Source organism: Pelodiscus sinensis, chromosome 3, assembly GCF_049634645.1.
Source record: "Pelodiscus sinensis isolate JC-2024 chromosome 3, ASM4963464v1, whole genome shotgun sequence".
NCBI classification, from domain to species: Eukaryota; Metazoa; Chordata; order Testudines; family Trionychidae; genus Pelodiscus; species Pelodiscus sinensis.
In genome coordinates, this window is record NC_134713.1 from 97472132 (window position 1) to 97499575 (window position 27444).

At 40.7% G+C, this 27444-nt stretch overlaps 1 protein-coding gene across 3 annotated transcripts in view; it reads right to left on the reverse strand.

Moving 5' to 3' along the window:
• Window positions 1-2664: 2664 nt before the first annotated feature.
• MAP3K5 (mitogen-activated protein kinase kinase kinase 5) overlaps window positions 2665-27444 on the reverse strand; it is a 160749-nt gene continuing 135969 nt past the window's right edge. The window contains exons 21-30 of one of the 3 annotated variants that reach the window (XM_075924257.1): window positions 27120-27140; window positions 25013-25190; window positions 24670-24838; window positions 21482-21667; window positions 17790-17895; window positions 15426-15666; window positions 10576-10688; window positions 7337-7471; window positions 4977-5053; window positions 2665-3380 (exon numbers count right to left, since the gene is read on the reverse strand). In XM_075924257.1, coding sequence (XP_075780372.1) covers window positions 4998-5053; window positions 7337-7471; window positions 10576-10688; window positions 15426-15666; window positions 17790-17895; window positions 21482-21667; window positions 24670-24838; window positions 25013-25190; window positions 27120-27140 — 1205 coding nt within the window. In that variant the 3' untranslated portion in view covers window positions 2665-3380; window positions 4977-4997. Of the gene's footprint in view, window positions 3381-4976; window positions 5054-7336; window positions 7472-10575; window positions 10689-15425; window positions 15667-17789; window positions 17896-21481; window positions 21668-24669; window positions 24839-25012; window positions 25191-27119; window positions 27141-27444 lie in introns of those variants that run through there. The other 2 variants (XM_014580354.3, XM_075924258.1) reach the window with 2 other exon arrangements.

The window sequence follows — 27444 nt, forward strand, 5'->3', positions numbered from 1 at the left end:
TTAGCCAGTTAAACCCTAATGTGTACAAAGCTGATAAAGTGCTGCTATGCCACAATTTTAATATTGCTGCCCCTTTTGCTCCCTGCTGTCAGTGACCCTGCAGGCAGGGTCCAGTCTGCTGAGCCAAAAGAGGCAGTGATGTTAAATCGCTGTTGTGGCAGCAGTGCTGGAGCCTACCTGCAGGGCGGAGCAAAAGGCATTTCTGCTCTGGGGCCTGGCAATTTAAAAGGGTCTGGGGCTGCCACTACTGTAGGAGCAGCAGCTGAAAGCCCTGGTCCATTCAAATTGCCATCAGAGTCCTGGGGCTCCTAGTGGCAGTGGCAACCATGAAGGGCTGACTGGGGGAGTCTGCTCCCACTTCTGCCCCTTCCACCCACAGCCCCACTCATTCTGGGGGCCAGAGCTACCCTCCCTCCCCCATACACACCTTGCCCAGGATACCTCAGCTTATGCCTACACTGCCACCCTAGTTCGAACTAGGGTGGCTAATGTAGGCATTTGAACTTGCAAATGAAGCCCGGGATTTAAATACCCCAGGCTTTATTTGCGTGTTCCTGGGCGCCGCCATTTTTAAATGCCTGGTAGTTCGAACTACCTGCCTGCGGCTACACTCCTCATTGCAGGAGTAGTAACTGTAATTCGAATTAGGAGCTTTAATTCGAACTACCTAGTTTGTGTCGCGTGCAGCCGCAGGCAGGTAGTTCGAACTACCAGGCATTTAAAAATGGCGGCACCCGGGAACATGCAAATAAAACCTGGGATATTTAAATCCCGGGCTTCATTTGCAAGTTCTAATGCCTACATTAGCCACTCTAGTTCGAACTAAGGTGGCAGTGTAGATATACCCTCAGTGTACCAGTAAGTCCATTCACTTATTTTCACCACTGGTGATGGGTGACACTTATTCAGATCTTTCCTCCTTCTCTGGAAGAAAGGAAGAAATCAAACCTGAATCTCCCACATCCCAGGCAAGTGCTGTAACTTTGAGCCTAGTGATGGGGCAACAGCTCCTCCTCTGGATATTTTGCATGGAGTGAGTAGGCACCTAACTCAGTTCTGCATGAAAAAAAACTAAGCTGCTCAACTCTAGATAGTGGGTTCACACTTGAGTGAGATCCCTTAGCACAATTAGACACCCATCTCCAAGGGTGTGTCTAGACTACCCAGACACAGTTTCAATTTCGAAATAGCGCTTTTTCAAAAGAGCGCCATTACGTGATTATGCAAATGAAGCACAGGATATTTAAATCCCGGCTTCATTTGCACTTTTAAAGTGCTTCATTTACATCCCTCTGCAGACAGAGGGATATAGTCTAGACATAGCCCAAGAGAAGAGCAGTGCTTAGTATACATCCCCCTCCTTAGCATCTCCCACTGGCTAATTTAGGTAGAGAACTGCCTCCTGCGTTCACTTCTTTAGCTCACATTCTTAGGAATGTATCTTTCCTCATGTTTTGTAATATGGAGCCTAGGTGCCTACCTTGGCTTTCTGGATCAGAATTCTTCCTGTGATTTTTTAGGCAACTGAAAGTTAGGAAGCATGACACTCAGCATTACAATGCCTAAGTTCCTTCATGAAGCCCACCATAATTACCAGGAATCTTAACGCAGAATTTTAACTTCTTAACTCAGCAGAAGACTCTATACAAGGTCTTAGTTCTTCCACCTTTTTAAAGGAGTACATTACAATATATTAGGATTGCCAACTCTCTCAAGCAGACACTATTTGTAGCAATGTTGTCCAGTCCATCCTGTCCAGGAGAATTGGCAACCCTACAACAATTTAATCTGGCAGTCCCAAAGGCATGGACAGATGTAGTGGAGTACTGCACTGAAAGATACAGGCAGTATTTCATCTATTTCTTGTGGTACTGAGGGATTTCTTTGATTTTTTTCAAAGTCAGCATAGAGAATCTAGCAGTGAGTTTTGCTGCTATCCAAGCAGATATACACAGATATATTTTAAGGCAGTTTATTACTTTCCATTTAGAATAAGTGAGAAATTATTCAATTTCCTTTGGAAAAAATATATGATCCACCTCTGAGCTTTCAAAGCTGTTCATTAACTGCTGGCGTTTTGAAGTTCCTTTCTATTCAGCTTATTCTACAACTGTGCACTGAAGGGTTTCTAACATCAGGGTATTAGGAGTAGATGGACCACTGGTCAAATATGGCAATTCCTGTGTTCCAAAATGTCAGTAGAGGAATATTGTCCATGTTCATGATTTATGAGAAAGATGCCTTGCATAACCAAAAGGCGTTTAGAATGGATTAATGCCTCCAAATGATTTTACAACTAACAGTCTGTGGCTAGGAAGGTTGAAAGTCCACTTTTTACTGATTATAGCTAGTGAAGCTGATTATTAAACAAGCTGGGGCACTAGGTGAAGAGTTCTTTCTGTCCCAGAAAAATGTGGATGTTGACATTAGACTTACTATGTGGGAAAACTGAATGAGTTTGTAACACATAGTTCACCGAGACAGAAGGACAGTAACTCTAAAATTCAAGTCCCTTTAATACAAGAAGGTTTTCTTAATATTCAGCCTAATTTTTCCCTGTAGTTTTGTCCCATTACTCCTAGCTATACTGCATGTATCACATTTTGAACTATTATTTAATAAAGTATCTTAAGAAGAAGCTCTTAAATAAGAAAAGTATCAAAATTGTGTTCTTAGATTCTTTATTTTTAAGAATGTAATTTTGTATGTCACAATGGATAGCTTTAGAACAAGCTAACATTACTATGGTTCAGGCATATGCAACTGGTACAGTTCAGTAGTACGTAAACAACTCTAAAACAAATGTACTGTAGACCAGGAACTTAAGTTACCAAAAATAAACAATATTAAAATTTGTATAGGGCAGTAAGTAAAACAATTTTTTTAAAGTTCTGCACACTAAAAGAAAAACAATGTAAGCTTTACATGATCATTAAAATTATTAAGTTCTACTACAGATTATTATGGTATATAACAAAAGAATAAAACTTGAAAATCTGTCACATTTTGGTTCTGTTCCAGTGATGCATAATCATATGAAATCTTACATAGGTTGTGTGTAAAATTACCCTCTGGTTATTTTATAACAGATTTTAAGATAAAAAAGTGTTGATGAAAAATCATTTAAAACTAATGTATGAAGGTGTTTACAGACTCCTTATGGATTTCTCAGGTAAACGCAGTTAAGAGCTGCAGTGTTTTTAACATTCGTAAACAAATACTGGATTAAAGTGCAACACTATCTCTGACAGCAAACCTGCTGTGCGTTGTAGAAAATTTCTAAATCTCTGTGGAGAAGTGGAAACTGACTTAGGCAGCCTCAAGCACGTTTCTCTCGAAAGTCACTGATGGCCTTCCAAAGCATACATAGCATCCCTCCTCTGTAAGAGAAGAAACAAAGATGCTTAGCTTAAAAAAAAACAAAAAACAAAAAACAAAACTGGCCTCAACTTCCACAGTATCCTGATTCAGGTGTGTTTCGATTCACAGCATCTGTAGTGATAAGAGTACATTCATTGCACTCATCAGACATGGTACAAATACTGAGAAATCAAATGTGAAATAATAAAACGCAAAATTAAAATAAATGTGATTAGATTAGCATTTCTGGTTATAATACAAAGTAAAAACTTATCTAACGCTCACTGAAGCCATTAAAAAGATTCCCATTGACTTTGGTGGATTTTAAATAAGACCATTAGCACTGCCTTCAAACATATATTTCAACTCAACTGAATGGGAGTTTTAGCTGAATTAGTAACTGGATTCAACATTCTTACAAGTCAAATTACCCATAAGTGGCAGCTTTAATTGAAATCTACTTTTTTTTTTTCTAAATCAGGGTGGGGAATCTTTTGTGGGTTGGGGGCCACTGGCTCACAGAAAACTCAGTCAGAGGCTGCACACAAGTGAGAAACAAAACAAAAACAAAGACCAAAAAGCCCTCACTGATGTGGCCCCAAACTGAGGAGGAGAATGACATTCCCCATATTCTCCTTGCACACTAGAGCCTGGGGGGGGGGGGGGCCCCATCTTAGTAGATGTTGTGTGCTTCAGCCATGTGGTCAGGCAGCAGGGGGGGCTGGAGGACTAGTGCAGGCTCCTCAATGCTGGGGTTTGGGGCAGAGCTCTGAGCCTCAGGGGCCAGATCCAGGCAAGCCGGGGGCTGCACCGGGCCCCAGCACCTGAGGTTCACCACCCTGTTCTATATGATCCAGCTCACACAAGGTTTAAGTGTAATTATACACCAGCACAACTGCTGAATCTCTGTAGATTCATTGGAAATATGCCTTAATATTAGTGGGAAGTCATGACTTTCCTCTCATTGAAAACTGTTATATTTATGTAAGATTTTCCACTGAAGGTGGAGAATCAGGACTTCATTGTTCAAAGTAGGCTAAGCTAATTTGAATATAAATAGTAAATGTTATATACTGTCCTTATTAATATAATGAAACATTAGAGCATGAAATCTTACCATCTGTCGATAATTTAATTTCCAGCTAAGATACTTGAAGGCAAGGGAGGGCTACTATAAATGGTATGCATCACTTCTACTCTAGTCCAATTGATTAGCTACGGGTAAACTTGACATGATCATGTAACAGTTTAGTGGCAGCTGCATACGGTCATTTTTAGACAGATTCTGTCTTTTATTGTTCTCAAAATGTTAAATTATGTGTACAAAATTGTTCATATAATAAAGAAACACTCAAATGTTTTGCTTTAGCTAACGAAGAATAAGTTCATTCAGATAACAAAAAAAAAATCAACTCAAATATTTTTAAATGCTTAATTGGTACATAGTCAGAGTGCCTGTGTGCGTGTAGAAACCCTGAAAACTAGCTGTTCACTTCCCATAAGTAACATTTACACCTTAAAGAACATTATTCACAATTTTGTAATTCTATAGTTTCATTACACAGTATATCTGTATATTTCAGCTATGTGTGATTAAACAGAAAGTGAAGTATTACCTTAGTCTCAGGCATTTTAGATCATCTCGTGTAACATAGCAGAGAACATCCATTAACGTGTAGTCTTCTGCTAAAAACTTGGAGGAAAAAAAAAGTCCTAATTGAAAGATGGGCTATTTTTGTCAGATATATCTATTTCTTTTTAAGATTAATATACAATATAAGGCCATGATCCTGCATTCCTTGTGTTCCCAAACTTCTTTAAATAAAGTTTTGAGTGCAAAAGCAATACAGAATAGGTCCAAACTATACTGCAATAGTTTGATACTATTTGTTTTGTTTATATATATATATATATTTTGTTTAGCTTACATTTTGTAGGATAGTGCATATTTGAATGGCATAGCACAGAGGTGGCCAACCAGTTAGGGACTAAGAGCCAAAAAAGCTGTGGATAGTAGTGCAAAGAGCCACATCTTATATATTTATTTTTATATATTTATAATCTTAAGGCACCCCCAGCCTCCCTGCTCTAATCCAACGCACCCACCCCCTCCCCCGGAGCCAGGCCCTCCCACTTCTTTTTTTTCTATATCGGGGTGGGGAACCTTTTGTAAGTCTAACCCAGTTCCCCTCCCTGCCCCCACAGCCAGGCAGCCCCAGCCCCCTCCCCCAGCTCTAACCCAATGCCCCTCCCTCCCCCAGAACCAGGCAGCCCCAAATTCTTTTCACAACACCCTGGTCTCAGCAGAGCCGCCGCCACAGCCATGCACTTTTCCCACCAAGTGCTGAGATGCATGCAAAGAGCGGCTGTGATTTGTCCAGGTGCAAGGCGCCAAAAGACAGTCAAACGTTCCCTTGAAGGCAGGAGCTGACGCCCCCTCCCCGAAACCCAGACATTTTTTGTGTTTTAAAAAAGCTGTGTGGACAGCAATTTAACATGGGAAAACGATGACATGTCCAGGAAAAAAATGGATGTATGGTAACCCTACAAGAGCCGCATGAGGTTTGAGAGCCACAGGTTGGCCACCCCGGCATAGCATATAGATGTTTGAGTTGGTCCTAATTCTGAAGTTCGGATATTTTTTGTATTATTTTGTTAATATTGAATTGTATAGGGTTGAATACCTCAGGCTTAATTCATCTTCAGCATTCATGGATATAGGAGGGATGAGTGGTATAGAAATCCCATTTTACCCATGGGGAAAACACACAGATAAATTAAGGCCTTTGTTTTCTAAAGTGACCTCTACACTTTAGGTGCTTCAGTTTGTGTGGCGGGTGATTAGCTTTAGAACAGCATGGGACTGATCCTCGAAGGTGCTAAGCAGCCATAGGTCTTAATCAAAATCATCTGGAGTTCTAGAATGCTCGACATCTGTAAGGCTCTGTGTTCACTACAAAATAGGTGTATATGTTTTCATGTCAGGCTAGCTAGATCAATGAAAATTCTAGTGAAGACAAGGCACAGATCATTTTTACCTTGATGTATCTTGTCAAAGTCTACCCCTATTCTCTTAAAAGTTTACCAGAAAACTTTACTGCAATCAACAGGAGTTACTGGGAGCAGTATGAAGATGCTTTGGAGTTAAGAAGCCAATCAAAATGTTTTTAGTTAACTGGAAAATATGTTTTATTTTATTTAGTTAGCTAAGTGAATTAAAAGCAAGAGTAGACTTATGATGATAATCTTTCTATTCTTCACCTTTCCCTTCCTCTCCACATCCAATCGCAACTCCTCCAAAATGTATACAGGTTGGACCTTGCCGGTCTGGTGCCCTCAGGACCTGACTGGTTCCAAACGAGGGGATTTGCTGAACCAGGGAAGGTCCATCCCCAGTGGCTGTGCTGCCACTGGGCTAGGACTCTAAGCCTGCCCTCACTGCTGCCTCAGCCCCACAGGGCTCTCCCCAGGCCCACTGCTGCCAGGGCCGGCGCACCATGGCCAGAGCTGTGCAACCAGGGCAGAGCTCCACAGCCATCTGGCTCTGTGGCTGGAACGGAGGGATGGGGCCAGAGTTCCCTGGCATCCACTGGGAGTTCCCTGGCTAGGGCCAGAGATCCACGGCTGTGGTCAGGCTAGAGCTCCCTGAATGCTCGGGCCAAGTAGCTCCACTGGGCCAGAACTCTCGGCCATGCCATTGTTCCTCCTTCAGCCCCCTCCCACACACTGTGGGCTCCCAGGTGAGTTGCCAGTGCTCCTTACGGTGTTCCTGTCCTGCTGCCAGACCTTCCTCTTCCTGAGCTCTGTGGTCCAGGAACATCTGTGGTCGATGCTGGACCATGGATGTTGCTGGACAGGGGAGTCCTAGTTAAGGGAGGTACAAGCTATACAAATAATTTCAAGGTTTTTGCTGGCTTTTTTCCCCCCATTAAGCCCTAGAAGAATGCACTGCTACTATATCACAAACTGAACATACCTAAGGAAAATATCTTTCCTACCCTATTTATAGTTTCTTCATCAGCTCCATGAACTCTCAGCCAGCTTATGAGCTCAGGGTCTTCAACTCCTGTGCCAGAAGAATTAAGGTGACAGACAGACAGTCCAGGGATATCTAGATCAAATATTTTGAAAAAAGTTAGTTCAAAGGGTTCTCATCACAATTTTAAATAGAGAAGCTTTGTCTTCAGTGGCTTCTTCTACTCTTTCCATAAAAATGCGACATGCAAGGGCTTCTATAACAAAGAATACAGAAATCAAATCCAGCAGCATTTACTCAGGTGCATTTCTTCTTTGAAAACAGCACTATATTAAAGCACGCTAGGGAACCTCTAATGCACACTATCAGGGCTTACACAGACCAATTAGTTAACAATGCATTAGTGCACTTTCAAAATCACTTCTCAATAGTCTATATTATTGGTCCATATAGACAAGCCCTTAGATACATGCAACCATGTCTGGTGTTTTTCTGATGTCTATTGGATAAACGTGGATTTTCTTTTTTAAAAATTGGAAGTGTGTTGTTAGTATTAATATTAACAATAAGAAGCCCAAGGTACAATACATTTTTATTCCAGTACACCTGCCTCTACATTTGGGTGGCAATACCAATTTAAATACCAGGATATTTAAAGTGGTACAATCTGTGTGTGTAGATAAGGCCTTTGACAAGACACGTACTGCTCTCAGTGTGATTTTACTTGAGTAACACTTCAGGAACAGGACCTGTGCTATTTAATAATCCCTATTTTGAAAGAGTTTTCACTCTGTATTCCATGATAAAATATGCCAGGCCCTGTTATAAATAAGATTTCTACTGTCTGATTGTTTTTTAAAGCTTCTGCAGTAGTGTCTCTCTCTCACCCCTCCCTCTGCCCCAAATCTCATTTAAAAGTGGGATAGACCATCTAATGCCTCCACAGGGCTCTACTGATCCTTCCTCTACTTTTTCTATTTATTGTTCTCTTCCTTAGTTCCATGTTGGGGATGTTAAATTTCAATTAATCAGCTAATCAAATAGTCGATGGAATTTCAGTTTTTGTATATTTCCAAGGGAGAGAGGCAGCGGGTTCCCTCTGTCTCTCTCCCTTTGAAATGTACAGGAGCCACTCGCAGTTTCTGTACATTTCAGAGGAAGAGAGGCAGCGGGAACCCACACCAGCAGGGAGTAGAACAGTCCCCGCTGGCACAGGTTCCCCTCTATGCCTCTTCTTTTGAAATGAACAAAAGCCACGGGCGGCTCTTGTACATTCTAAAGGGAAAGGAGCAGCAGTGGGACTGGCGTGAGCAGTACTGTTTCAATCCCCACTCACGCCATTTCCCCGCTGCCCCCTGCCTCCCAAGCCCTCCGCGAAGACAGTGCTGGGTGGGAGAACTGGCTTTTAATCATTTGCTTATTGGGTAGTCGACTAGTCACTTACATCCCACGTCCATGTGAGGACCCTATTTTTGACAACAGAGTTCTAGACTCTTCACTTTTGTGTCAACTTATACTACTTTTGAATCAACTAGTAAGGCTGCGGCACCTCTTCTAGGGAGTGAGCATATCCCAGAAACACAAGCTGAAATGGAACCCAATGTCAACATTTCTACTGATTTCAACGTGACCAGGATTTCACACATAATTACAGGAGAAATCACACAGTCCTAGTTCTAGAACTCTGGCCCTTCAGCTCCAAAAGCACCAGCTCCTTCAGGTAAAAGACTTCTCTAATAGCAGGTGTTGATCATAGATTCCTTGTGTGTCTAAAGCCAAATCAGTTAACATAATTTCCATCGCACTCTCCCACACACACACACGCACATTTCAGCCCACATTTCTTTAAAGCAGTGGTCTCCAACTTTTTACACCCAAGATCACTTTTTAAATCTCAGAACAGGCGAAGATCTACAGCCCTGCCCCTTCCTTGAAGCCCCGCCCCTTCCTTGAAGCCCCGCCCTCTCTATTCTCCTCCTGTCCATCACTTGCTATCCCCAGCCCCTACTTACACACCCTGATAAACAGTTTATTTTTAAATTATGCGATACATACAATTAAAATCACGTGTTTATAGTTATGAAATAAATAGTCTGTTTTTATTCATGCTATTTAAATCTAAAATGAAGCATTTATAATTATACATTTTGTGGGGACAGAGTACTGTGGCTGGGGACAGGGGAGAGGGAACAGGGTGCTGGGACAGCAGAGGACAGGATTCTGCAGAAGGGGACAGAGTGCCAGTGGGGACAGAGTTCGAGGAGTGGGGACAGGGAAGTGGGGACAGCATTCTGTAGTTGGGGACAGGGAAGTGGGGACAGTATTCTGTAGGTGGGGACAGGGGAGTGGGATGCCAGTGGAGGCAGAGAGTCCCCTGCATCTCCCTCCTCCCAGCATCCCCCCCCCCCCGGAAACCAGTGCGTGCCTGCCTCGGGCCGACCCCCCCCCCCCGCAGGGAAGCCCCGTGCCCGCTCAGCTGCCCCGGGGCCAACCCCCGCCTCCCGTGCAAGAAAGCCTTGCGTGCGCCTGCCCAGGGGGCCGACCCCCCCAACCGCGCAGGGAAGCCCCACAGGCGCTTGTCCCGGCGCCAACCCCCTCCCCGCGCTGGGAAGCCCCGGGGCCAAATCCCCGCGCGCCGGAAGCCAACACTACCTCTGTCTTCTCTGGAGGTAAGTAGTGGGGCTTCTGGGGGGTGGGAGGGAAATGGGGGCGGGGCTTACAGGACGCCTCGCGATCGACTGGTCGAGGCCTCGAGATCGACCAGTAGCTCGCGAGCGACCGGTTGGTGACCACGGCTTTAAAGCATATTTATAAAAATGTTGTGGATTAGATTTTCTTGACATTTTAGTTTGAAGGAAACACCTAGAATAGTCTTTAAAATTCAATAAACATGCATACAAAGTACAAATAAGATGGTGTTGTTTAGAAAAGAATACTTAAAATTTAAGAAACCAGATGTGATAAAATAGCCCTGTCTATTCCAGTAATGTATAACCACAGATCAACATGAATGAGTGGAGTTATACAACTCTTGCTTTTACTGCGGCTATAGAGACAAATGAAGTAACTTTATTTCCACAGCAATGTTCCAATGCTTGTTTCAATACAGTGCTGGCTACAAGAAATGTGATTAAAGACCTTTATTTCATTGGCCTAGTAACAGTAAAGAAGTTTAGCTGGAACAGCCTTGTTTTGTAATTTGTGTCAAACATTTTCTTTTGAAATCTCTACTCACTTACCTACTGGCTGTGACCTAAGCTTCAGGTTTTTGATCTCTTGATCCTTTTCTTCTATAGCTTGATGCAAAACGGCATGAAATTCTCTCTCCTTCTGCACTAACTCTTCTAGTAGTCTGCAAGAGGGGAAAAGCAGGTTTTTTTAAATTTAATTTTATGTTTTCTGGAAAGAATCTGAAGACTTTACTAATATCAGTGAAAACCAGGATCTACCATGTTGATGCTTGTAACATTCATAACTAATTTGGGAATCTTAAATGAAAAGGTAAATTGTTCCAGCTTTCACCAGTGCGTCTAATAAAGACTGCACATGTAATGTTCTAGTTCCTAGAGCTGGAGCCTTTCAACAAAGCTAGTTTTCAGCATTCATAGCAAATGGGAGCTACACAGAAACTTTCAATCAAGCTTTAGCAAGTCAGCATTCCTACTTCACTGAGTATGGTTCTTAAATAAAAACATTAAAGCAACCATGTAGCGTGTTCAGCTACAGAGGAAGGAGTGTCATTGTGGATCAAAGATCAAAACCACGAATGGACAGAGGACTAAGTTGTGTCTTTAAGACATTACCTTTCATAAGGCATTACCCTTCATAAGTGCAGCTGTATCTACCCCAGCAGGAACTCCTGAAAGCACCACATTAGAGGTAGATGCAGTGGGAACGTGACCACAGCTATGTTTCTTGAAAGGGCGTAGCACAATTCCTTTCTAATGGGAGCAATCCTTCTCTGCCCTCTTTGGAAAGAAAAGCATTGCTGTAGATTTTTGCATGGATCAGTCCTTACACGCTTAAGTCTAGAGACTGGCTTAGTGCCCAGCCATCAATAAGTATAAGGGGTTAGCACCTGCCTGCATTCTCTCCTATATCTTATTCCTTTATCCTTGGTCTACACTAGAGCAAAAGTTCAAATTAAGATATGCAACTTCAGCTCCGTTAATTGTGTAGCTTACAACCAAGTATCTTAACTCGAATTTTGGTGCTGTCCACATCGAGGGAAGTTGATGGGAGCACACTCTCCTTTCGACTTCCCCTACTCCTTGTATAAGCAGGACTACCAGCATTGAAAAGGAGCGCCCTTCTCAGTTCAAATTAGCATGTCTTCACTAGAACCGCTAATTTGAACACTGAAAGATTGACTGCAGCTGCTTCAATCTTATCTGTAGTACAGACATGTCTTCAGGGTAAGGTCCATTTATTTTAGAGAGAACTAAGTGGTGTCATGTGTTATGTAAAATTACAGGCAGTTAATGAATCTTAACTTCTTTCATAATACAACCACAAAAGGACACCCAGGCTATGTCAGAGCGTTTAGACTGCAAGCAGTACTTTCGAAAAAGCAAACCGCTTTTTTGAAAGAAAGCAGCGAGTGAGTCTGGATGCTCTCTTTCTAAAAAGCCCTGTTGGCATTCAAGAACGCCTTTTTTCGAAAGAGCACTTTCGAAAAAAGGCGTTCTTCCTCGTGAAATGAGGTTTACTGCCGTCGAAAGAAAAGCCGCGTTCTTTTGATTTAATTTTGAAAGAACGCGGCTGCAGTCTAGACTCAGGTGAAGTTTTTTCAAAAAAAGGCTACTTTTTTTTTTGAAAAAACCCCTGAGTCTGGACACAGCCCCAGAGAAAATCAGAGTCAATAATGTTGAAATTGATAAAAAGTAATAACTAACACAAGGTCAAATTAATCTGAGGAATTCTTTGATGCAATATATTGTTACGGCAAATAGTTTAGTAAAATTTTAAAAATAAGACATCTGAACACTACACAATTTATAAATGTTTATACTAGTGACTGGAAGATAGCTAATGTGACGCCAATATTTAAAAAGGGCTCTAGAAGTGATCCTGGCAATTACAGACTGGTAAGTCAGTACCGGGCAAATTAGTTAAAACTATAGTAAAGACACATAGGGGAACATAATTTATTGGGGGAAGTCAACATTGTTTCTGTAAAGGGAAATCATGCCTTACTAATCTACTAGAGTTCTTTGAGGGAGGGGGGTCAAACAACATGTGAACAAGGGGGATCTAGAAAGCCTTTGACAAGGTCTCTCACTAAAGGCTCCTAAGTAAAGTAAGTTGTCATGGGAAGGGCCTCTCATAGACTGATAACTTGTTAAAAGACAGGAAAGAAAGGGTAGGAATAAATGGTAAGTTTTCATAGTGGAGAGAGGTAACTAGCAGGGGTCTCCCAAGGGTTTGTCCTGGGACCAATCTTATTTAACTAATTTATAAATGATCTAGAGAAAAGAGTATACAGTGGGGTGGCAAAATTTGCAGATGATACCAAACTGCTTAAGACCAAAGCAGAGTGTGAAGCGCTTCAAAAAGATCTCACCAAACTAAGGGATTGGGCAACAAAATGGCAAAAGAAATTTAATGTTGATAAATGTAAAGTAATGCACGTTGGAAAAAATAATCCCAACGATACTTACAATATAATGGGGACTAATTTAGCTACAACTACCCAAGAGAGAGATCTTGGAGTACTGTGGATAGTTCTGTGAAAACATCCACTCAAGGTGCAGCGACAGTCAAAAAAAGCAAACAGAATGTTAGGAATCATTAAAAAAGGGATAGAGAATATGACAGAGAACATCTTATTGCCTCTATATAAAACCATGGTACGCTCACATCTTGAATAATACGTACAGTTGTGGTCCCTCCATCTTAAAAGAGAGATATATTTGGCATTGGAAAAAATTCAGAAAAGGGCAACAAAAATGATTAGGGATTTGGAACAGGTGCCATATGAAGAGAGATTAAAAAGATTGGGACTTTTCATCTTAGAAAAGAGGAGACTAAGGGGGGATATGATAGAGGTCCATGAAATCATGACTGGTGTGGAAAAAGTGAATAAAGAAAAGTTATTTACTTGTTCCCATAACATAAGATCTAGGGGTGACCAAATTAAATTAATAGGTAGCAGGTTTAAAACAAACAAAAGGAACTTTTTCTTCACACAGCACACATTTTGTCTATGGAACTCATTGCCAGAGTAGGTTGTGAAGACCAGGACTTTAACAGAGTTCAAGAAAGAACTAGATAAATTCATGGAGGTTAGGTCCATCAATGGCTCTTGGCCAGGATGAGTAGGAATGGTGTCCCTAGCCTCTGTCAGAGGCTGGGAATGGGTGACAGGAGACTGATTGCTTCGAGATTCTCTGTTCTGTTCACTCTCTCTGAGGCATCTGGCCACTGTCAGAAGACAGGAGACTGGGCTAGATGGACCTTTTGTCTGACTCACTATGGCCGTTCTTATGTTTAGAGCATAAATCAACTCCACTAACTCTATCAGGTTAGAAAAAAAGACTTTCCTCTTGTAAATGTTAAGAGTATAATTTTCTGTTATGTGGAGTTTTACATCTTCCTCCAAAGAATTTGGTACAGGCTCATCAGATACATTATGGTGGATTAGATGGACCATTGCTTTGTTCCTAACAGTACAGGCAGTTTATTCCTCATCCATTCATCCGCGATGAAAAATGGATCCATGTCATCGAAACAGTTTACTACCTTGTGAATGATAATCATATGCTGCTTCTGCTAACAAAACTTAAAGAAGTGCAAATATCCCCAGTTATTTAAGGGAAGATTTCCATGTAACTTATGGAAGATGATATTTTTTGATCTAATTATAAAAACAGGAAGTTATGAATTTTGTATGTAAGAGCAACATGTTACTCACACCATAACTTTTTAAAGAAAAAAAAAGCCAGAAAAACTAAATGAAAACAGTGCATCTTTGTTCTAGTGTTCGAGTGATAGGAATGAAGTTTCATTCTTAATAGTAACATGGGTTTTTTGGATGCCACTCCCCACCAGAAAATTGGGCAATAAAGTGTGACTGGCTTAACTGTTTTTTTTTTTTTTAATTTCTTCACTCAGTGAAGATTGTAGGGGGTTTTTAATACGAGGACTCTAAAGTATAATGTCATATATATTATATATGGCATTCAGAATGTGTCTTAATTATTTATGTATGCCAAGCAGAACACAAATTGTAATATGAGAACTTACAAACTATGTTTACCCTAACAAGAAAATGCAAAGCATTTGAATGCTAACAGGTAATGTAACTAAAACTGAGTTACTAAAAAGGTTCTCTTGTCTAAAGACCTCAAATCAAGCCAAATTACACTGAGTTTTCTAAAGTACTTGAAAATGCAGTGTCATTGCCAAATATTTGTACTTTAATAATCAGTACAAAGGATTACAAAGGATATTACCAGCACCACAAGATATATCCTATCAAGATACGGTGTAGATACAGATTTATAAATGTACAGGCGTATTTTTAGTTAGTTCAGAAATCTGTATTTTCTGGCTCCCCATCCCCAATCCCAATCCGATAAGGTCTTGCTATTTACCACCCTCAGCTATCTGAGAAAGATCCTGCTGTGGTGAATTCTGTATGCAAAACAAGAACAATGACAAGACTGGGTCCAGTTTAATTGTGCAGTGCCACTGTTCAGCTGCTTGGATTTGTTCCCAGGGAATAACTATAGAAAGGAATAATGAGTTCTGCTTTTATGGAAACAAAATATGTCATTTATCCACAAAGCATGAAAGGCAGGAATAGCAGAATCTTGGCAACAGGCTTAATAGTTAGTTAAAAAAAGAGCACACCTGAGAGCAAGATTTACACTAATTTTTGTCAGCTGTGCATTGAAGTGAATAAGACTGAAATAATTATATGGATTTTTCCAAGCTCCAAGTTACAAATTACTGTTTATCATCAATTAAATGAGAAAAGCACTTGTATTATGGATTATCACAGCAGTCATATTTGGAGAATTTTTAAGAGTGAAAGAAAATGTATTAATCATAACATACACTTGGTTCCCTAGAAGTCTAGACTTACCTATTTGTCTCTAATTTTAGCCTCTCTAGTTGCACATTTAGTAATCTATGAGCAGCCTGGGAATCATGGGACACTGTAGAACTGAGTGTGCTCACACCTGAGGTAGCTATAGCATCTTCTATGATAATACAAGGCCGTTGAACATTTTGATTCTGAGGTTGTTCATCATGATCTTCAACTTCTATGTCATCCTGATCTGCTGTATCACTTTCAGATGCAAGACTAAAGTGTGGCCTCAGTTCTATAAGAAATAATGTTTAATATTAATAACCACAATACAAATCACACTTATATTAATAATTATTAGCTCATCGTAGAGTTTTGATTAAACTAGACTTGACATTTTTGCAGCAAAACGTAATTGTCTTTCCAAAGGGTTACAACTGTTTAAAAATGCTGTGATGGTTTAATAGATTTTGAACATTATCTGGCTTCAGTTGATCATTAATAAACTAGCACATTGTTGCTTGGTTCCTTAAGGAGGGGCTCAAGGCAGAAGGTTAGGGAAGCGGTGGGGGGGCAGGAGTCAGGGTTGAGATGGTGAGGAGAAGCTTTGAGCAGGGGACTATGAATGTGGGGGGCGGCAAGGGGGCCAAAGACACCTCCCCACAAAGATTCATACCAGGGCTGTTTGCTCTTCCCCTTCCAGACCCTGCCAAGGAACAAGACCAAAGTGTACAGTTTGTCTGCCCCCTGTGCTCCCCAGCCAAAGTGAGGAATGCAGCAAACTGTATTTTCCCCTCACTCCCTGATGAATACATTTGGTCGGTTACATTTCCATCCCTAGTTCGAACTAGGGAGCAAGTGTAGATGTACCCACATACAATGTAACTTGTAGATAGCATATAAATAATTTATTGATGAGGTATTAGAAATCAGATTTTAATTGGCAAATGTCAGTACAAGTCAATTTCACCACCACACAAAATGATGAAAAAATATTTCCATAGATAACATCTGAAATGCTCAGATAGGCAAAGTAAGAAATATGCTGCTTGAGAATTTAGAGAATGCGTTCAAAACATTTACTATGTAGGTTTTGAAATGTGATATTGATTATTTCTGTTTTGATAGCTATAAAGCTTTAACTTTTTAAAACCTTAGTGTCTATTGTCATTAAGTATTGTCTGACCTCTGACTGTCAGTCCCCCATAACTTCCCAAAAACCTGAAAATGCAAAAAAGCTGAAAATAAACACTGATATTTCTGTCATTTTTTTAAAATCAAATTCTTCGAAGTCTAGTGTTCATTTATACTGCAGATGCAAAACAGGAAGGCTCTTAAATGCTTAGGATTTTAGGATGGCAGTTTTCAAAATCATGCAGTGGTGGTCTGATTTTTCTCCCATTGAAGTGAACTCCAATTAACTTCAGTGGGAGCAGTGTTTTAGTCAACTCAGAATGCTTTTTGAAAAACTCACCATGAAATACCAAGAAAAATGCATCATACTTGGCAGTTCAGCTTGCAAAAATGTTTCAAAGATCTAATAACTCTGTCTATACTACAGACCTATGTTTCTCTCCCAACCACAAGCCATATTTGTGGTGTGTGAAATTTATCCCTGTACAAAGAGCCCACACAGTGGGCTCAAGTAGAATTTAAGTGGTCCACAGGTCTTTTGGAATAGCTTTAGAGAAGGTCAATTTATACCCTAAAGCAACTGCAAGGAAAATTGCCAGTCTGCATTAACCACTTGACTGCTGCAGATTTAGTACGCCCAAGAAGAATGCACCTGCCATATTGCTGAATGAAGCAAGTTCATTCTAAAATTCTATTGGTTTCAATGGAGGAAAGCAGCACAGTGGTTGTGGCAAACTGGAAACAAACGTGTTAGTGTTGTTTTAACAAGGAATCCTTCTCCTTGGCTTCTTTTCTGTGTGAATAAGTATCTGGCTATAGCATGGAAGTATGTCTGGCTATGGCTCCAAGAGAGAGTTTTTGTCCAGTGGAGCTACACAAGTTATTGGTGCACTTCTTGGGTGGCCAACAGTATGTTCCTTGTCACACATTTTTAAAAGAGCTGAGTGTACTAGATGCTAAGCGCTTTTGAGCTCTCTTTTATGTTCTATGTGTGGATGCTAAGTACCTGAAAAATCTAATCCTCCAAGGCACCAGTAAGTCTACTACTGCATACCTATATGACACTTATTATATCACTACCTCTTGGAAAGGAAGTGCACTCCAAAATAGCCATGACAACTCACTTATGAATACTTGGTTTGTGATTCAGCTAATGAATGTCAACAAAGACAAAAGGAGGCTACTGCAAGTTTTAAAAGCTTGCGTGTAACATAATCATTGCACAATTAAAAACATGTTAAGCAATCAGACATTAAATGTTTGCTGTGTAACAGAGTGACTTACCTGGGATCAGAATAGTAATAGCAGTCTGCACAGCTTTTCGAGTGATGCTATCTAGGGCAAACATCCAATGAGGCTTGATGTTGTGATTTCGTAAAACTTTATTGACCTGATGACAAAGAACACAGTTCAGGAGTCATTTTATCCCCAAAGTTGCACACAGCTAATAATGATACTAAGGTCAGCTACACCGCATTAAAACCAGGGTTTTCTTGAAGTAACTTCATGATATCATTAGAAAAGAAAAAAATATCAGCAGTGTTTCCAACTTTTGCAGTTTTGCTGCAAGTCTTGTGATATTTTGTACCTTTAATAAAGTCTTAGCTCCTAGAGTTAAGTGGTCACATAAGAATCTTAACCTTCATTTTTAAAAAGATAAGATTTTAGCCCTCAAGGTTATAGAGAAAACCCTGAAATGCTTCAGCACTATAGGGCAAGTATAAATAATCTCTGTTTAAAAAACCCCCAAATGTATGCCTTTTAAGCCAATCTCAAGATTTGGGGAAGGGAGCTGACTCATGATTTCTGACTGTTTGGGTCAACAAGACTGTAATATGATCATATATTTTAAAATTAAAGATGAATGCACTGTCTTAAAAAACTAATGTAAGGATCTTCCCACTTGAATCAGAAAGGAACAAATTAATACTATAAGTTGAACCTCCCTGGTTCAACATCCTGCGACCTGACTGATCCTGAACCAGAGAATTTGCCAGACCAGGGTAAATCAATGCTGGCCCCTCTACTCCCAGTGGCCACCCCAACTCTGATCCACATTGCTGGCCCCTGGGGCTCTCCTGCTCCAGTTATCCTGCTTCAGCCCCCCCGGAGCTCTGTTGTCCCCTCATCGGGCAACACTCCTAGTCCCAGCCCATTCTTTTCATGCCTGGCGTCGCTGACAATGCTGGACCAGAGATAGTGCCGGACTAGAGAAGTCTGGATTACAGAGGTTTAAACCTGTAGTTTACTTGAACAGAATTTTTCTAATTCCTTTATGGCTTTGAGTCTGGTTTCAGGTGGTGGGTTTTCTCTGAACATAAAAATATCTGTTACAAATTAAAGATTATTTTAAGATTCTTTTCCATTGTCCCTTTCCTCCTATTTTTTGGCCGAGCAAAACCCTGCTGTTTTAGAGGTGATATCTATGAAATTATATATTCTGCCATAGCTATTGGCCTGGTCTTGTCCTATCTGTGTATTTCTGCAGTACTGCCTTCAAAACTACACTCTCAAGTAGACTCTAAGTTCTCTGTAACTTATCAAAATATTTTTTTCCTGAGGCTGTTCCTTTCAAACTGTCAAAGGGCTGGAAGTAAGCCAAGAAAGACGACAGCACAGATATAACAGGGTGATGGATTATTCAAAACTTTACAAGAACACAGCCAAATTTGGCAGCAACAGCAGCTACTAGGTTTCACAAGCTGTGTCTCTAATTAGGCCACTAGACTCATATAGGAAAAGTTGAGAGACAAAACCAATATCAGCAAGACACACAAGGGAGTAGGAGGGATCAAAACTTTTCAGACAATTTAAGTTACACGTAGAAGTTCATTCTCATAAAGATCCATAAATGCCTCATGGAAAAAAATCCTCTGTTGAAACCAATAGGATACTTTCTATGTCTTTTCCCTAGAGAGCTTTCTTTTGAGGGCACTTCATGAAAACATGAAGCTTATTTCTCTCTTATGAATCTTGTAGGAAATAACAGTGCTGTCACAAAGATTAAGAAGTCTTTTGGAGGGACAGAAGTAAAAATGAAGGGGTTCCGCAAGGGTCTGTTAGGGGACCAGTTCTGTTCAATATTTTCATCAACGATTTAGATACTGGCATAGAGAGTACGATTATTAAGTTTGCAGATTATACCAAGCTGGGAGGGGTTGCAACTGCTTTGGAAGATAAGGTCATAATTCAAAATGATCTGGACAAACTGGGGAAATGGTCTAAGGTAAATGGGGAAGTCTAAAAAGGACAAATGCAAAGTACTCCACTTAGGAAGGAACAATCAGTTTCCCCACATACAAAATGGGAAGTGGTTGTCTAAGAAGGAGTACTGCTGAAAGGGATCTAGGGGTCATACCAGACCACAAGCTAAATGAGAGTCAACAGTGTGACATTGTTGCAAAAAAAGCAAACATGATTCTGGGATGCATTAACGGGAGTGTTGTAAGCAAGACACAAGAAGTCATTCTTCTGCTCTACTATGCGTTGTAAGTTGGAGTAGGAGTATTGTGTCCACTTCTGGGCACTGCATTTCAAGAAAGATGTGGAGAAATTGGAGAGGGTCCAGAGAAGAGCAACAAGAATGATTAAAGGTCTAGAGAACATGAGCTATGAGAGAAGACTGAAAAAACTGGGCTTGTTTAGCTTGGAAAGGAGAAGACTGAGAGGGGACATAATAGTGGTTTTCAAGTATCTAAAAGGGTGTTGCAAGGAGGAGGGAGGAAAATTGTTCTCCTTGGCCTCTGATGATAGGACAAGAAGCAATGGGCTTAAACTGCAGCAAGGGAGGTTTAGGTTGGACATTAGGAAAAACTTCCTGTCAGGGTGGTTTTAAACACTGGAATAAATTGCCTAGGGAGGTTGTGGAATCTCCATCTCTGGAAACATTTAAGAACAGTCTAGAAAGACATCTATTGGGGAGATCTAGACGGTGCTTGGTCCTGCCTTGAGGGCAGGGGACTGGATTCAATGACCTCTCAAGGTCCCTTCCAGTTCTGTGATTCTATGTGTTTTCTATTATTGCCCAAAGACAGCCTGTGAAATCTATTCTTATTACAATGGCCACTAGATGGCATTGTGTCACATTGGGAATAAGCTCATCAAAAGGGTTCAGAAACATGTCAGGCAAGGTGCTGAGTACCTCCTGAGTGGTGTATTGGTGTGATGCAAGTTGAAGCTGATCAGCACCTGTCTGAAAGTATTCAGCACCTTGCAGGATTGAGCCTTTAATGAGCACAAAGTTCAAGGTGTTTATCAATGTACTCTATGTTAGTACTGAAGAAGCATGATGACGTAACTTTGTCAAGGAACACAAACATCCACAGTAGTATGACTAAGCACTTTAGAATACAAAACAAAACTTTTCCCCCAAGTGATTTGTTCAGGATATCCTGACAATCAGCCCTTATTATCCATGAGTCCTGAGAATAAAGAAGTTAATTCCCCCTATTTTTAGCAATATCCCCATACCAGAGTCGGATACCTTGACACATACTTCAATTTAAGTTTTTATTTCACAGAGATGTGAGTCTACTGAGATATTTATACGTATCTACATAAATGCAGATAGATATATCAATATGTATAGATCTATATAGATATATTATAAAAATGGTCTTGATTTTCTGGTAGGTTATCCTAATTAGAGTCTCTATGCCCGCAGATCTAGGTAAGTAGATATAAAAGTACAAAACCAAATTTTACTATCATCTCTCACTGACTTCAAAGCTTTATCTAGGTTCCCCTTCAACACTGGAACCTGGATTCAAAAAATTGCTGTTTTAACTATTTCCTGTTCCTAGGAAATGAAGGCTTGTCCTAAAATAAGCACCTGACTGTGAGCTGAAGGTTCCAATTGCTGTTATTAGAACTGGAGCCCTCAAATGTTCTCATCAGGGTAACTCTAGTATATGAATTTTCATCAGCTTAATTTTTAACAGACTTATACAACAAAACTTCTGAAAGTGTCAACTTACAGCATCTTGAAAACCAAATAGCACCAACTGGACTTGACTAATTCCATGACTGTCAAAGTCTAACTCCAGTTTGAGTTTCGACAGAGTGGTTGCAATGATTTTGCGATCAGCTGACCTTACAAACTCTCGGAGGCTGGCAACAAGAGTTGTGATGTGCTCCCATTTTAGCTTGGGTTCTTCAGCTCCCTATTAGAGGAACAAAAAGGAACAAATTCAATCTAAAGCACATATCTTTCTACATCCAATCATTTTAACCAATATAAGAGAATGCACAATAAATAATTTTTGCTCCTTCTACATTCCAGAAAATCTACCTTTAAAACAGACAATATGACTACTTTTTAATTAACAAAAAGTACATAGTGTCTCAATTGCTTTTGAAAAGCTTCAGGGGGTATCTGTGTTAATCTGTAACTTTGAAAACAAGTAGTCCTGTGGCACCTTAGCAACTAACAAAAATATATAGAATCATGAGCTTTCATGGGTAAAACCTCCAACTCATCTGATGAAGTGGGTTTCAAATACAGAAACTCACGATTCTATATCTTTTTGTTAGTATCTAACGTGCCACAGGACTACTCGTTGTTAATTATTAATGTGCAAGTAATATATTTCAGCAAAATGTATGGGGGAAAATGCAACTCTCATTATTATTAAAAATTTTTAGCTCCAAAAAGCAAAATTCCTCAGCGCAGGAGGCTTTGTAAGGGGAGAATTTCATCCTCAGTGCTTAACTCCAAGCAGAAGATTCACGCTGTTATGGAATTTTCTCACTGTAGCTACATTTACATCTGCTTTGAATTTTTCACACACTACTATCAATATACTGTGATTGCAATCAATTATCTGTCTCATTCACAAACATGCTCATATTTCTGAATTCTCTATTTTATGTTTATGCTTCTGTTGGCTAAGAATATCTCAAAATGCTTAAAGGGGCAATTTTTGGAAAATACTACAGAAAGCAATTAGATATGGAATCCGAGGGGAGGGGGGAGGGATTTGCTTTTTGTTTTGTCAGGAGAATTACAATTGTGGGGAAATATGAAAATAATACATAGTTACAAAACAATATTATAGAGACTTATTTTGATTAAAGTCAGATAAATATTTGTAGAGATACCTAACATTGGTTTCCATGCAGAAGAGCACGTTGTTTTTTCCTTCCTGCTACTTTTCCTAGTCTTCTATCATGACTATGTCATACCTCATGAATTTCTCCTGTATATAAATAATTCAATTTCATCCTCTTCCATTGGTTTACATTGGTCCCCTGACACACACACTGATAGTTTTAGCTGTTTAGTAGCACTTCAACAAAGAGAGGGTCTTGGGCACATCTATTTTACTTCCTCCAGTTTTTAACCCTTCTCTACCACTATTTTCAATGACTGATTCAGCCAAGAACTAGAAACCTCATTCTGTTGTTCTGGCAAAAGTTTCTAGCCACACCAATAGTACTAGGTACCTTTGGAAAGATGTATCAAGCAAATCAGACATTTAAATTTGCATTGTAATTCCTTGAACATACTATTTTTAAACATCTAAATACTATGGGATACATTTAACATACAAAGCCAGTACAGAACAAAGATACTCATCCAAAAGAAATGCAGTTACAGTCTGCAAAACAACAACATCATCTGACTTCAGTGTTGCAACATTTGAAGTGTTATGAACAATTGTTGATTATTTAACATCCGCCTATACTGATATCACAATGAGTCACCCAGAGTAGAGTCAAGACATAATATGTGATTATTTTGTGGCTTTCTGCATCTCTACCTGATGCTCTCTTCTCCCACCTTCCACCTCCACGCCAAATTGCTGTGAGAGACGGGATTGATTGTCTTTCAATAACCCCTTTTCACTCCTTTTACAATAATTTGAAAGGACAGGGATGATGGCCTGGTGTGTCTACTCTAGTGTATTTAACTTGGCACAACTGCTGTAGCCTGAGATGAGATCAGTTTGGACAAAGGAACCAGATGGAGGTTAAAAACTCCACAAAAGACACATGTAACTAGAGCCACAGGTTGAATATTCTTGGCTTATGCTTTTGGAGTTGATTATACTGATGGTTACATGTATTAAGCCATCAGCCTTTATTAATCCTGTTAGGAAAAAAATGTTGGCAAAAATGAAATTTAATTAAAATGTTCATTTATTTTCTTCAGTAGTTCACCGGTTGATATCTGTGCACACATTGAGGCAGTAGTTATGAATAATGCAAAATACAGATGTTCAGCAACAAAAATATAATTTTGTGGCATATTTTTATTGTTTTCAGTACAACTGCACTCAAGTCCTACATCGGGGTGGGCAATAATTTTTGATGGGAGGCTACTCCAAGATTTTGGAAAGTGGTCAAGGACTGCACACTTCCTAGATATTAATGAAGGAAATGTGGGGTCTGGGATGGAAGTTAGGTGCACAAGGGAGCTTGGGGTAAAGGATTGGGGTGCACGAGGGCACATGGGGTCTGGGAGGGAGTTTAGGTGAAGGAAGCAGTTGTGACCTGGGGCATGGGACTGGGGAGCAGGGGTTTGGGTAGTGACCTGGGCAGGGGATTGGGGTGCAGGGTCTGAGAGGGGGTATGGCTTCAGGAGGGGGCAAAAGGTTTGTCTTATGAGGGGAGGGGGCCGGAGATGCTGGGGTGCCAGAGGAAGACTCTGGCTGGGAGACTTACCTGGGTGATTCCCAGCCAGCAGCCCAGCACGTTTCCCAGGCAACCTCCCTGCCTGCCTCGCCCACCTCCTGCATAGGCTGCAGGGGACATGTGCATCTGTGAATAAGAGCCAGAGGGGAGGGGGGTGCTTCGCGTGCTGCCTGTTTGAAGAAACTGGCCAATGGGATTGTGCTGGGGGTGAGGGCAGCACAGGAAGCCTCTATCACCTCCTCCAGCTCACAGCTGTGAAACACAAACGGCCCAGCAGCTGCTTTTCCGAGCAACGCGCAGGGCAAGCAAGGACTCTGCCTGAGGCTCCCTGCTGCATCCGCTGGCCGGATCTAGTGGCTTGGCTGGGCTGTATTTTGCCCAGCTCTGTCCTACATTATATCAGCCACTTAGTTTCATGCCAACACCTGGTTGAAGAGATGTATCTACACATATATGTACATGCATTTAAATGCTTATTGAAAACCTGCAAAATTACAAACGATTTCTGTCTGCCAGCAAGTTATTTTACCTGAGCTAAGGCTTCCATTAAGTTCCTCACCACCTTTTCTTGGTCCTCTGTTAATATTCTGTGCAAAGTGGCTCTCCGTTCACTATCCTTTTTTAGCATAAAGAACCCAGAATCTTTCTCTTCAGGTGAGGGAGGAGCACTATGATCCTCAAAATTCTCATCTGGGATGCTGAAAGTTTAATTGACAATAATTAACATTTAAAAAACCTTACATTGCTAATCCATGAAGCAGCATTTAGACAACATAGCCCAGTGGTCCCCAACACAGTGTCCGCAGACACCATGGCGCCCCCGGGCACCCAGCAGCCCCGAAAGGTTGGGGACCACTGACATAGCCCTTTACCTCAGAAAAAGGGACTGGATTCCCTTTCCATCTTTTTCTCCACATGATTTGGCTCTTGATTTGAAAGAGAATGGATCAATTTTTAAGTCTGTGTCTGGTGAAACAGAGCCATATTCACTGCTACTGCTCGTATCTTCAACCACAACAGGAACAGGCAAAGATATGCTCCGAAGGTATTCTACTCATGAAGGAACAATCAGAAAATTAGTGTTTCAAAACCACCCCAAATGGTGTTAGCTACAATGGTAATACCTTAATTCTGAAAAGAAAATTATACTTTTAAGATGAGGCAGAAAAGCTAAACTTCAACTTCCCATCTCAGTTGCACATATATGAAAAAAGAGCCTTTTAAGATGTTTCTGGAAAAGAGTTCTCAGCTACTGGAAGAAGCCACAACACATTTTAGATGAAAAGTGTTTAGAGATCTGAGACCATCTCAACTTACTTGGCTTTATGGTCTTTACAAAGTTAAATATAATAAAATCCTAGAGAACTACAGTGCTTATGTATACATTCATTCCAGAGCACCTCTGAACATTCTCTGAGAGAATCATATCTCAACACAGAGGATCTGTTCAAGACCCTTGCAACAATTTAAGCTTTACAGTAAAAAGTTAAGGTGACTTCAACAGAAACAATTTCAAGCTTACATGATGGTATAAACCATTCCCACAAACCCTCTGTAGTGACCTAAATTTCACCCTAAGTGCATTTGGAAGATAACCTGGGTTGAGTTTGAGTTTTTTTGTTTGTTTTTTTAAATTTCTGGAGAAATTTGTGACACATGCAAGAAAACTGAGTTAGCTTCCTCTATAACAGGGGTGGCCAACCCATTCCAGATGAAGAGCCACAATAGCAGTGGAGACAGTGTGAAGAGCTGGGGCAAAGTTGTTGAGAAAAACAACAACTTTTCCCTAGGTCTTTGCGGACCTGCCCCCCCTTTTTTTTTCGGGCTCAACAACTTTGCCCAGGCTCTTCACATTGTCTCCACTGCTATGGTGGCTCACCAAAAAAGCACTGGGAAGGGGTGAGAGGTGTAAGCTATGGGAAGGAATTTGGGTGCAGGAGGAAGTAGAGAAGAGGATGCTGGCTCAGGTAGGGGGCTCCAGGCTGGAGAGTGTTGGGGTCAGGTGGAGGGTTGGGGTGTTGAGCAAGCCGCAGGCTTGTGGCTGTGAGGGTGCAGGAGTTTGGGCTGAGGGCAGGGAGGTTGGGAGTATGATGGGCTCAGAACATAGATTTGCAGCATGTGGATGGTCAGGGGTGTTGTGGCAGAAGACTGGGGATGTGAGGGTGCAGGAGTTTGGGGAAGTGAGAGGCTCAGGACAGGGGGTTTCAGTGTATGATAGGCTCAGGTTTAGGGTCTGTGTGTGTGTGTGCTGGAGTGTTATGATGCTGCGGCCAGATGGGGGCTTGGCCCCAATTGGGGGCTTGTTGGCCAGGCTTCCTTTTTAAATAAGATACTATGTCAAACACAAAATGTTTCAGCATTGTCTTTATTTATGAGAGGGGCGGGGAATCTGTTTTGAGTCAGGGGTCACTGACCCTCAGAAAAGTCAGTTGGGGCTACACAAGTGAGATGCAAAAAAACAACCCCTCCCAAACCCCCCAAGCCTCACTACTGTGGTCCCAACTGTGCTGGGACCCCTAACCCAATCCGCCCCCCAGAGCCAGGCACTTGCAGCAAGTAGATCCTGAAATCTTATTCAAACTCTTATACTGCAGTTAAGAGGTTAGGTAATTGAAAAAAATTGAATAAAAATGGAGACCAAGACTGATATTACACCTCTGACATCTTGCAGTTTCAGGTGTCATGCAGAGTTTCCATTGAAACTGTCATTGTAAACAATGTAACTGCTCAAGGCACATGATATGCAAGATATTAAGCATGTGCTCTATCAAACTGTAACCACACCAGGTTACATACTGTACTTTAAAGCTATGTGATAAAGTGACAGCTTCCTAAGACTGTTTGGTTTAATAATTGTGTCCAATCATCTTATCTTTGCAGTTTTGAGATGTGGTAATTTACAGCAGAGTAAATTTTTCTCATTCTATTACCACAATGTTTTGAAGGGAGAGGGGGGCAATTTAGAATGTTAAAACTCACCATTTGAGTTGGCTGTAAGTGCTGTAGGAGGAAAAGCAAACAAAAATATTCATCATATGGTAAATTTAACTGAGCAAATAAAGTGTAAATAATAAATTATTTCCTCTCAATTGTACTGTGCATGCTCAAGACATCTACACTGTTTATCCAATTAGTCTCTAAATTCTAATTTCTCTTTTCAATTAAATATCAATTTTTTTTCTCTGAAAAAGTTAACATGGCGATCTAATATTTTTTCTCTATTTTAGGTATCTTGATAAAAATGTTTCCTTAAATTCAGCAGGCATTTTTCCACATTTAAATAAATATATCATTTATGCTATCA